A 12198-nucleotide genomic window follows, 5' to 3' on the forward strand; every position below is an offset into this window, starting at 1 on the left:
GCGGTTAGCTCTGCCTCCTTGAATATTTCCTGGGTGCTAGCACCATCCCTTGGTCTAACCAGTGATGGTTTTGCTCCCCCGCAAGAGACCTCTCCCCCTTGGCGCTGCTTGCCTGGTGGAGCCTGGGGTTGGATGCAGGAGCCCAGGTCTGCCCTCACCATTCTTTCCCTTGCCCCTCCCAGGCCCTGTCCTTCACATATCTCATCCTGGCCACGGGCAGCACTGGGCTCTTCCCAGGCAAGTTTAACCAGGTGTCCAGCCAGCAGATGGCCATCCAGGCCTATGAGGACATGGTGACGCAGGTGAGCTGCCTGCTGCCTGGCGGCAGGACAGTGAGGGCAGAGCCGGGGGTGGGGGGCCCTGGGAGAGTGGGACAGCTGTGGGGATGCCCGGGGCTGCAGCAAGGAGACCCCGGGGCTGCAGTGGCGCTGTAGAGATGGAGAGTTACCAGGAAGAGGCTCCTGGGAGGAGACCTTTGGACCTGCTCATGTAGCGATTGGCTCCTGTTTGCATGGGACTTGTGTTTATATTATAGAGCGGGCTTGGATCCATGCTGTCAGTCACTTCTCACGGGGATCTGGAGAGGTGGGTGGAATGGGTCTGTCCCCACTGAACAGATGAGGTGTGGGGACCCAGAGACGGTCCTACAGCTGTGTGACCAAGGCCAGATCTTTCCCTCTCTGCACAGCTGCTGAGAGGCCTGGGGAACCTCTGGCACAGTCATGAGCAGACGTAAGAGTGGAGGTTAGGAACCCGGCCTGGAACTCAGGCAGATCCGGGTCACCTGCAAGCTGGGCAGGTAGTGAGAGTTGAGTGAGAAATGCAGGGAGACACCCAGCAAGAGCTGGCCCCGAGGCAGCACATTTGGACCCTGAACTTGGAAAAGGTTCTCTACGCTCCTTTGGCCAAGGAACCCACTCCCCAGGCGGACCCCGAGGCAGGGCAGATTTGAGGGCGCACCTTAACATTTCCTCCTCCTCCAGGTCCAGTGCGCACAGTCCATCGTGGTGATCGGAGGAGGCTCTGCGGGAGTGGAGATGGCAGCAGAGATTAAAACAGAATACCCTGAGAAAGAGGTGGGCCAGTGGCCTTGGCCTTGAACTCTCGGAGGCGGGCTTCTTTTTTGTCTGACGAACATCAGAATTTGCTCAGGGCCTGGGAGGGGAGCCCCGTTACCATAAAGTGGGAGCGTGTGTTTCCTGTCTCCTGCTCTCTGCACTGGGGGACCCCCTAAAGTCCCATTCTGCTGGGAATTTTACCTGGAGAGCCAGGGTGCATCCTAGTTCAGTGAAGGGTTCTGCCCTCTGGGCCAACCCGGAGGACCATGCCCTGGGGGGATACATTATGAAAGGTTAACTCCCACGTCCCCTGCAGTAATGTGGCCTTTGCAATAGAAACGTAGACTTATGATGACCTCTTTTTGCTAACAACCAGCTTGATCAAAGGCACCCTCATCGGTGTCTTGTCTGGAGCAAGCACAGCCTTTTGGTCTTTAAGGGACAGTAGCCCTTGCCCTAGACAGCACGTAGGGGGACCCCGAAGTGTACACCTCACAGCCCATGCTGGGGAAGGACTGGCCAGCACTGCCTCTTTTTAGTGATAAAGGGATGGAGACCCTACCGGCATCCTGGAGAGGAAGGAAGCAGGCTGTGAAGGCTCAGCCTGGGGCTCAGTGATGATGGGCAGTTATGGGTCCGTGAGGCAACGGCTTGCCTGCAGCTGATGCCAGATCAGCTACTGGGAGCCACGTGGAGCCTGTGTCTGGTTCTTTTTCCCTAGGGAAAGGCAGGTTGGTTTTGAAAAGTAAGATAAATATGGGCTAATTTAATTATATGGCTATTCTCTGACAAATTATTGGAAATTATTATGGGTGGTTCATGTAGAAGTTTATTAATTTTGATTTATGGGGTAAGGACTGGTCTGAAGTAGTAAATAACTCAGTATAATCCCCAAATGTTTGTAACTAATAGACAAATAAGAGTAACAGTAGCCACCCTTTATTAAAGAGTCGCTATGTGCTGAGTTACGTGCTTTACACTTACTTTCTCGTTTCATCATTACAATATTCCTGAGTAGGACTGTGATCCATCTTACTGGGTCTTCAGGAGGTGACTGAGTGGGTACCTGAGATGGGATTTCAACCCAGGCAGTCTGATTTCACAGCTCAAGCTTGGAACATCACTGCGGGCTCCCTCGCACTTCACTGCTGACCCAGACAGCAAGTAGACGTGCCTGGAAGCACCAGTTTCAGAACCAGCCTTAATGTAAATGTCAGCCTGATTTACAGTTAGAGTGTCGATGGCTTATATATAGACTGTATAAGTGCCCAAGGATGCTTGAAAATCATTTTCCACGTGGTCCTCGGTGAGGTGTGTGCTGTGAAGCATTGGCACGTCGGAAAAAATCCTACCCTGGGAGATGTGGGCTCCAGCCCAGCTCACCATTAACTGGTTCTAGCAGTGGGCAGAGTACTTCTCTGGGCCCTCTGTTTCCTCACCTGTAAACTGGAAGTTGGGGAGACAGGCTGATGTGTTTTCAAGCCTCTTTGTGTGAGCAGGAGACTCAGTGGCTCCCTCTCTGCCCTGTGGTTGTTTGTCCCCAGGTCACTCTCATTCACTCCCGAATGGCCCTCGCAGACAAGGAGCTCCTGCCCTGTGTCCGGCAGGAAGTGAAGGAGATCCTGCTCCGGAAAGGCGTGCAGCTGCTGCTGAGTATGTGTCAGGCCCCTCCTGCCCTGCCCCTCGCCCTGGCCTGGTGAGACTTGGCTGAGGCTTGGTCCCTGCTCACAGCCTGAGCGTGGCCACGCTCAACCCCAGGCTCTCTGTGTCCTGAGGTGGGGCTGCAGAGCCTGTGTAGCCTTGTCGTCCAGCTGGAGGTGTGTCCGTCCCCAGGCAGGGCAGAGGCCCTGGTACTTACGGGATTTTCCTGTCATGAAGGCAGCACTGTCCTGGCTGTTGCTTTGGATACAGTACAGGTGGTACCCATTTGTTGAATGGTTTAAAAAGTCATATAAAAGGGACTTCCCTGGCGGTCCAGTGGTTAAGACTCTGTGCTTCCAACGCAGGGGGCGCAAGTTCGATTCCTGATCAGGGAACTGAGATTCTACATGCTGTGTGGTGAGGCCAAAAAAAAAAAAAAAAAAATCATATAAAAGATTTGACCTGAATTATGATATCTCTTTAGTGGAGAGAATAGGTGTTTTGGGTTTGTATTTTGAGGCTGGTGGAGAGCGTGGCTTCTGTCCAGAGCAGAAGGGAAGAGACCTACCCAGCATGTTAAGAGTGGGGCTCTCTCCCGGGGGTGTGACCCCCGCCCCCCAGTTCACGGGCCCGACACTCTCACCTTTTGCAGGGCGGGCGAGGTGTCTGCTCTCTGAGAGCCCTCCCGGCTCCTGGGCTCTGCAGAAGTGGCTGTGCAGCCCTCTGCCCACCTGCACTTCCAGGCAGTGAGGAGAGTGGGCCGGCCCTGGACTTCCCTTGCTTACCCCTGTCGGTGGTGAGCCCAGAGGGCTCATCTTTCCTGGTTAGGAGTGGACATTCAGGGAGGCGTGGTTGAGGTCTTCCTCAAATAGCTTTTCCCAGAACCTCTTGGGAAACTCAGCCTCACTTCCCCAAATTGCTTCTTGGAACTTGCTTTCCATCGGATCCCTTGGGGCCAAATGTCCAGATTGTGCTTCTTGGGGTGGTAGAGCGGACCGGTCTCCAGCCCCCAGGCCAGCCCTGGCTTGGGCCCCCGCCTCGGTGGCGCGCCTGCCCTTTGCCAGCCTCCTGGTCACGGGCCTCCCCTGACAGGTGAGCGGGTGAGCAACCTGGAGGCGCTGCCTCTCAACAAGCATCGCGAGCACATCACGGTGCAGACGGACAAAGGCACGGAGGTGGCCGCCAACCTGGTGATCGCCTGCAGCGGTATCAAGATCAACAGTTCGGCCTACCGCAGCGCGTTTGGTAAGTGGGAGGCCGGGCCGTGACTCCTCCCCCTCCAGCCCCCGAGAAGGCCCTGCAGGCCTCTGCCCCGAGGAGCTGGCACTCCACCCTCCCACCCCCAGCCCCAGTCTCAACAGCTCAGTCGGTCTCTTCAGACTTTAAATTTAGGTTCAGGGCCACTCTTGCTGGGCTTTCCTCAGCTGTGTTGATGGTGATTGAGGCCAGGGTGGCCAAAGTGACCAGAATCTTCCAAAATCGGAGCCCACCCCCTAGTGGTGAGAGATGGGAACAGGTTTTAGAAGGAAGAAAAAGATCTATTTTTCTGTTACTTTCCTTGGAACACCAATGCAGAGGAAATTCCAGGGTCAGGCCTTTCTCTGTTCACAGGTGTGCTGCTCTCCCCAAACCCTGACCCAGACGTTTGCCACTTGAGCTTGGAAACGATCATGGGGAGAGGCGGGTAATGAGGCCTCCGTGCGTAAAGCTGAATATTGACCTATTGAGCTAACTGGAGGTGGGGGGAGCTGGACCCATGGCTCCATCTGTGAGCTGGAGGCTCAGTGGCTCCTTCTCAGGCCCCAAGGTGGCCATGTCCCCAGGTCCCCATCATTTACTCCCAGATACCTTTCCTGGACAAGAAGCTCCTGCTGTGTGTCTGGCAGGAAAGAATTATCCAATCCCAGAAGGAAGCTAGTCCAGGCCATGTGTGGGGCTGGGATCGAGGACTTATAATATACAGAGATCCCAGGACTTAACACCTAATGGTCCTAATGGTATATTTTCAAAGGTAAATTCTTTTAAGTCCCTTAAAAAGAAAAGTTTATCATCTATTAAAGCCCTGCATTTATTTAAAAAAATCTGATCCACATTCAAAAGGAAATCCAAGACTGGGCTAGGGTGTAACTTAATCATCGTAAGTGAGTCATTGTCAATCGTGGTAACTTACAGAGAGTCATGTGCGTTATATGAAATGACACTTGCTGGTCTTTCTGACCAGTTTCCACCCCAAAATAGTAACCTCGCCTTTGCAGGAAGAGTTCTGAGGGGGGGGACTTCAGGCAGAAGTAAACCAGACAGGAGGTTTGCCTCTTGAGGTTGTGCCTTTGGAGGGTAGCTGGACCGGCACCACAGCCCATCCTCTCTGTGTTCCGGTGACCACTTCTTGAGGCAGCTCAGGATCTTGGTTTCGGGCTGGTTTTCTCGCAGGTGATCAGCTGGCCAGCGACGGCGCTCTGAGAGTGAACGAGTACCTCCAGGTGGAGGGCTACAGCCACATCTACGCCATCGGTGACTGCGCCGATGTGAGGGAGCCCAAGATGGCCTATCACGCCAGCCTCCACGCCAGTGTCGCCGTGGCCAACATCGTCAACTCCATGAAACAGAGGCCCCTCAAAGCCTACAAGCCAGGTCAGGAAGCTCCCCACGCGGCACAGTTTTAAGAGAGTCGGGGTTAGAAACGGTGAAGCCTCTGTGGGCTTTACGATGCCTGACCGCTAGAACACACTCTCAAAGCTGGGGACAGAAACCTCGCCCAGAGCTCTAGGAAAGTATGTCAGGGACTTGCGCACGTTCCTGAGGGCCTTACGCATTTCCCTGCCCTGACACTGAAGGCCCCGGGAAGGGTCTGTGCCCTGGGAGTTGCAGGCCCATGGATGGTGAGCAGGATTCTAGTTTAGCGCACGGCTCTGCTTCACAGGTTCGCTGACGTTCCTCCTGGCCATGGGGAGAAATGACGGCGTGGGCCAGATCAGTGGCTTCTACGTGGGGCGGCTCATGGTTCGGCTGGCCAAGAGCCGGGACCTGTTGGTCTCCACGAGCTGGAAAACCATGCGGCAGTCTCCACCCTGATGGGGAGGCTGGGCGGGAGATAGGTACTGTCACCGCCCGGCGATTAGATTTCTTGACAAATGGTACCCGCTTGACAAATGCCAAAGGGCAAAAGCTCTTTTCCTGGAGTAAGATGTCAGTGATGTACTGACCAGAAACACAACTTAGACAAAACGAAAAACTGGGAGAGAGAGAGAGGGATATTGGTGTTAAAAGAAAAAGACACCCTTAAAGGAGTCTTTCTGTTTCAAAGGTCTGCTGGCTGAATGGTTCACTTGGTCCTGGGGAGGGCACAGCCCACCTTCTCTACCCCAGCCTCCTCTTGTGTGTGTGTGTGTGTGTGTGTGTGTGTGTGTGCGCGTGCGCGCGCACGCACGTGCACATGGTGTGTGGCATTCAGAGCTCTCAGAGTATGGGCGAGAGCTCAGTATCCTGGTGGCAGGAAGGGTCTCCCTGTCTGTAAGGGCAGGAAGGAGGGCCTGCACAAGGAGACCAGCTAAGGAAGGGGGACTGGGGTGGAGAGATGGCCTACATCCCAACCTCTCCCATCACATTAGGAGGTGGGGAAGCCTATAACATCCTGCAACACTCAGGTTGTTAATAGGAGCTTAATTTTAAACTGTTAGTCCCTACCATCTTTAATCTTCATGAATCTTTCTATATTTCTATTTTTAGATCCTGATTATATACCATAGGTTGTATTTAAGAAGCGTTAGATAAAATTTCCCTCCTGGTGAGTCCATCCTAATGGAGAGTGAGTTTTTTTACAAAGCTAACGGGTTAAGACAGAAACCTGGCCTGCCAGCTGCTGGGGGTGTTTAAAGAAAGACAGCCAAGCTAGCGTGACCGTCGGGTGGGTTGCCATCCTGCTAACATTCAGGGAGCAGAGGAGGTTTCAGTAGGTGACCCCCTGCATGCTTCCAGGCTACTGTCTTAGGCAAATTTGTAAGTGACAAAACTCCAGCCAATGCTGGGGCAGGGGTACCCTGTGGGAACCTTTGTAGTTCTGTGCTTCTTGTTTCTTGGTCAACCCCAATGTCACTTATCTGGAGGTGTAGCCATGTGGCAATAATGCCTGCCACCAACTATGTTAAGGTATAAAAATGACTCCTCTGTTTGGGAGAGGACTTCTAATCAGGATAAACCTATTTTGGACCACATGGGCAAGATCTCTAAGGCAGAAGTTGTTGATGAGTTCATCTGAATAAATTCAGGCCCTGCCCCAGCCCACCCTACCCCTCCCTGCCCACTTTTTTTTTTTTTTTTGCAGTATGCGGGCCTCTCACTGTGGTGGCCTCTCTCGTTGCGGAGCACAGGCTCCGGATGCGCAGGCTCAGCGGCCATGGCTCACGGGCCCAGCCGCTCCGCGGCATGTGGGATCTTCCCAGACCGGGGCACGAACCCATGTCCCCTGCATCAGCAGGCAGACTCTCAACCACTGCGCCACCAGGGAAGCCCCCTGCCCACTTTTAATGGTAACCTCTGGGTACTTGGCCAGAATTCTTAGGATACCACCCTCACGAGGGTTCTTGGTCTGTCCTGTCTGGGCTGTGGCCCAGGTCTCTTCCATTTTGTTGCCCAGGCCTAAGTGAGACTGTGCCTTTGTCCCAAAGGATGGCCACCCCAGGGAGGCTTCACCCAGTCCTCCATTCCCGTGGACCACAGCCAACCAGGCTCCCCTTCTGGAAGTGGGACCTGTTGCCTGAGAAACACAAGCCATTCCGTGCCGTCTGACCTGGGGCCTAGCATGGTGGGAGTCTCAGCTCCACAGTGATAGGCCTGGTTCTATTTATAACATTCTTAAGTTTCCACCCGTAGGGACACAGTTCTCCAGACTGAGCAAGATGTTACAATAAAAGAGTATGTTGTAAGAAAGACACTGGATCTTTTATTTTTTTTCCTTTCATTTTCTTTTTCTTTAAAAAAAAACAAAACAAAACAAAAGCCTGAAGCAAAATCTTTCTAGGAGTAGTTACAGATATTATAGGGGTAAGGGTAGGGGCACTAAAACAGAAAGAAAAGCACCAGTAAGATGCCTTTCTAATTTTCTTCTCTCCATCACTGAATACAGACAGCCAACAAAGCCCAAGTCACTTCTTTGCCCTCTTCCCTTGCAAAAAAGGAGAAACAGAAGATTTTAAGAATTTTGAAAGGATTTTGTGTATGTGAGTGTGTAAAAGTCAATGCTATAAATCTAAAACGAAGTCTGTTTTTTTAAAAAAGTTCTAAAACAACAGGAAGAAAACACATGGAAAGAAACCCCTGGTGGAGGCCTGGTTAATTACAGACTGAGGCTCTTTTTAACGAGAATATAAAATGCAGAGGGCTCTTCCCGTGGGCAGGACCTGCTCCCGCAGCCTCTGCCACCCACTTCCCTTTCAGCTGCCCTCCGCTCCCCTGCCGTCACCCTTCCTCTCTCCTTTTAAAAGATAAAACCCAGCTCCTGTGACTTTGATCCTCCTGATTCCGGATGGTGAGCGCGGTGGCCACCAGTGGGCGCGGGGCGGCTACTTGGCATCAAGCTTGGCCATCTCCTGCACATAGATGCCGATGCTCTCGCTGTCGAAGAGCAGGAAGTAGACGTTCTTCAGTGAGGATGCGCTCGAGTCGTCGAAGTGGGCCGAGATGGCTTTGAGGGTCACCTGGGCTGCCGTCTGTTTGGGGAAGCAGTTTCTGTGCCAAAGAAAGAGAAGAGCTGACGTCACTTTGGTCCTGGGACCCATGGAGTAACTCTGCCCTCAGCCCGGGGTAGGGGCAATGTGGTTCCTTCTCATCTTGGCACCTGGTCCTTGTTCCTATCTCTCGGGGTCTCACCGTGTGCAGGCTGGTCCACGCATGATCCCCTTTCACCTCAGAAGAGGGACAGCCCAGGAGGGGGACAGACAGGGCACACTGTCCCCACTTCACATATGCCACACTGGCTCAGAGTGGCACAATGGTTTTAGGGCTGGCTGGTGAGCAGTGGCCTGTGTTTGAATCTATGTGGCCTGACTCAAGTCCAGCTGAGCTTTAAAAACTACCAACTCAACTAACACAACATTGTTAATCAACTATACTCCAATATAAAATAAAAGTTAAAAACAAACAAACAAAAAACCCCTACCAACTCAGCATTTTAAAAAGCCAATATAGGGCTTCCCTGGTTGCGCAGTGGTTGAGAGTCCGCCTGCCGATGCAGGGGACACGAGTTTGTGCCCCAGTCTGGGAAGATCCCACATGCCGCGGAGCGGCTGGGCCCGTGAGCCATGGCCGCTGAGCCTGCGCGTCCGGAGCCTGTGCTCCGCAATGGGAGAGGCCACAGCAGTGAGAGGCCCGCGTACCGCAAAAAGGAAGGAAAAAGAAAAAAAAGCCAATATAGGGAATTCGCTGGTGTTCCAGTGGTTAGGACTGCATACTTTCAGTGCCGAGGGCGTGGGTTCAATCCCTGGTCAGGGAACTAAGATCCCATAAGCCTCGCAGCACGGCAAAAAAAAAAAAAAAGGCAATATAGGTTTTATTAGTTCCCTCAAAACTGGTTTACATGCTGAACAGATTGTTTATTAAAGGGCAATAATGTATGCTCAAAAGTACACCTTCATTAATTCCTGTTTCATGCATTTCGTGTTCCTCTCGCTAACCTGTGTGGACGTGCGAATGTAATTTGAGCAGTGACGATTCTGGGCAGGGCCCCAAAAGCCCCAGGATGCCATGGTGGAGCTGTGCGCCAGGGACGCAGCCATTGTGACACCCCTGGTCGTTTGGGGTCAGCTACCAAGCCCCTTGGGCGGGTCCAGGATTGGCCCGCCTAATAAGAATTCTTCTCACTCGGCTGCCCCGTCCCAAGCCCAGAACATCTCGGCACGTGGGCCCAGCTATGCAAAGAATTCAACCCGCAGTGCCTCCGGGCCAGGCTGTGGAGACCCAGCGCTGCCTGCTCAGGTTGAGATAGGATTACGGCAGGAAGCTAGGCCTCATTCCTTCCTTCTTCGCCTTCCTGTGACTCGGCTGTAACAGAATGTCTTCAGAGTGTAAATCATATCTGCGCTACAGAGGGGCTTCTCAGGAGAAAGGGTGTTCAGAATTAAAGCAATAACTCACACTGGCTGTGAGCGTGAGGGGAGAGGCCCTGCTACACGTGAGGGCGGACAGCCTCATTATTTACCTGAAATACTGCTCCCATGCCCAGTCGGGGTCTGTGGCAATTAGAGCAATCATTTCTCCAACCCCTAAAAGCAAGCCCTTGCTGAGAGCCTTTCACTTCTCCAGCCTCAGCCTCGAGGCTCTCCCAGCCCCAGAGCAGCACCGGAATCCCCTGGGGATTCTGCGATTGGCATCCTAACCCCGTGGGCTCTCCACTGCTGGTCTGTGGACCACACTTGGAGGAGCAAGTGCCTTTGAGCCTGGTGTTTCGGATCCAGTGCTCTAGACTGGGATAGCTGGCAGGAACGTGGCTCTCAGAAGGCTCTCAGAAGAGAACTCTGCCTCCTGCTCCTCCCAGAATGGGCTTTCTCCCTGCATTTTTTTTTTTTTTTTTTTTTGCGGTACACGGGCCTCTCACTGTTGTGGCCTCTCCCGTTGCGGAGCACAGGCTCCGGACGCACAGGCTCAGCGGCCATGGCTCACGGGCCCAGCCGCTCCGCGGCATGTGGGATCTTCCCAGACCGGGGCACAAACCTGTGTCCCCTGCATCAGCAGGCGGACTCTCAACCACTGCGCCACCAGGGAAGCCCTCTCCCTGCATTTTGGATGGAAACTGCGTCTCTTGCTCTATCGCCTGGTCAATGTGCTTGGCTGTGCTGGCAGCCCTTGGTCACGTCCTCTGGGATGGCCAGACTGGATGTGACCAAGTCGGGGAGCAGCTGGTCCCCAGCGAGAAGGCTGGACAAGCGGACCCAGCACCCTTGCCACCCCCCTGGAGGAGAACATCTTACCTGCCGCTGGGGAAGGGCGGGAACGCCACCGACTTCAGCTTCTTGTCCTCTGCTGCCGACAGGCAGTTTTTGATGGTCTCTTCAAGCTGTTCTTCACATTTGTCGGAGCCCCACTGAGGGATGTGACAGTGGATGACGAATTTGGCTGCAAGTCCGCTGGACTGGCTGACGGCGGCTGGGACACGACAGAGAAATGCCGCAGGTTATTTCCTACGTCTTCACCTTAAGCCAGGGGGTTAGGCTCAATCGCCTGTGTCCCTCTTAGGAGAGTAGGAGCCGTATCAGAATTGCTTTTGACAGTTGGCACAAGCTTTGGGTAAACACACTGAAAGCTGATGTGACAGCATGTCACACACTCTCACATGGTCTGCCTCCTGGCCACAGGTTAGGTGACTCCTAATCAAAGGTACACAGTGGAATCGTCTCTGATCCCTGGAAATTGTGAATGTTTCCTTACATGGCAAAAGGGTCTTTGCTGGTGTGATTAAGTGAAGGATTGTGAGATGAGAAGTTTACCCTGGACTCTCCAGTTGAGCCCTAAGTGTAATCACACAGGTCCTAATAAGAGGGAGGCAGGGAAGTCAAAGGTAGGAGAAGGCGCTGTGATGAAGGAACAGGAGTTGGAGTGATGCGTCCAGGAGCCAAGGAATGCAGGAGCCTAGAAGCCGGAACAGGCAAGGGACGGCTGCTCTGAGAAGGAACCAGCCCTGCCAGCACCTCGATTTTGGCTTCTTAAGACTCATTGTGGGGAATTCCCTAGCGGTCCAGTGGTTAGGACTGCGCCGAGGGCGTGGGTTCAGTCCCTGGTCGGGGAACTAAGGTCCTGCAAGCTGCGCAGCGTGGCCAAAACAAACAGACAAGAAAACTGCCTAAAAAAATAAAGGTTATAAAAAAAAAAAAAGACTCATTGTGGACTTCTGACTCCAGAACGCTAACACAGTACACTTGTGTTGTTTGTTGCTACCAAGTTTGTGCTAATTTGTTAGAGCAGCGATTGGAAACCAATGCAACGGCTTTTTAAAAATGGACAAGCCCTCCCTTCTTGCCCCGTCTGAGATCCTGACTTGGTAGGTCTGATGCAGGCCTTGCGCTTGGTGATTTGAGGACCCTCCATAAATTTAGAACCAATCTACTGGGTTGTACGCATCCTCAGACAGGGACTGCCCTTTCGATCATCTCTACATACCTGAGGAGCCTACAGGGAGCAAGTGTTCACAGCGGGTTGTGAAATTGGATTATGCCTGCCTTGTCTCATAATTTCAGTTCATACTCCCTACTTTTATTTTTCACCCCACCCCCAAACCTGTTTCCCATCAGTGACAGAGCTGATAACGAGGAACACCCGGGAAGTCCCTGTGGCCGTTGATCCCTGGAGAAGGGGCTGGGCCTGATCCACTGGCCACTCTGACCCCACATGCTGCTTGCCCCTAAGCTGCCCACCTTGTGGAGCTGGGGCTCTGTGCCACTCAAGCAGCCGGGTGTAGCAAAGGTCCCCAACCCTCCCGCAGTGGCCAGGCTCTGGGAGCCTGGGGGAGTTC

General features: G+C 53.3%; 2 protein-coding genes across 5 annotated transcripts in view; one reads left to right on the forward strand and one right to left on the reverse strand.

The window, feature by feature from the left end:
- AIFM2 (AIF family member 2) overlaps positions 1-12198 on the forward strand; it is a 38450-nt gene that overhangs the window by 8588 nt on the left and 17664 nt on the right. For 3 of the 4 annotated variants that reach the window (XM_069541542.1, XM_060034871.1, XM_060034870.1), the window contains exons 4-8: positions 183-302; positions 984-1076; positions 2603-2711; positions 3792-3944; positions 5130-5330. In XM_069541542.1, the coding sequence (XP_069397643.1) occupies positions 183-302; positions 984-1076; positions 2603-2711; positions 3792-3944; positions 5130-5330 (676 nt within the window). Of the gene's footprint in view, positions 1-182; positions 303-983; positions 1077-2602; positions 2712-3791; positions 3945-5129; positions 5331-5619; positions 7625-12198 lie in introns of those variants that run through there. The other variant, XM_069541541.1, reaches the window with a different exon arrangement.
- The window catches only part of MACROH2A2 (macroH2A.2 histone), a 53338-nt gene continuing 48890 nt past the window's right edge, over positions 7751-12198 (reverse strand). Inside the window, exons 8-9 of the mRNA XM_060034875.1 lie at positions 10661-10835; positions 7751-8423 (exon numbers count right to left, since the gene is read on the reverse strand). Coding sequence (XP_059890858.1) covers positions 8258-8423; positions 10661-10835 — 341 coding nt within the window. The 3' untranslated portion in view covers positions 7751-8257. The remainder of the gene's footprint in view (positions 8424-10660; positions 10836-12198) is intronic.

This window comes from Delphinus delphis, chromosome 16 (assembly GCF_949987515.2).
Source record: "Delphinus delphis chromosome 16, mDelDel1.2, whole genome shotgun sequence".
In the NCBI taxonomy this organism is placed as follows: domain Eukaryota; kingdom Metazoa; phylum Chordata; class Mammalia; order Artiodactyla; family Delphinidae; genus Delphinus; species Delphinus delphis.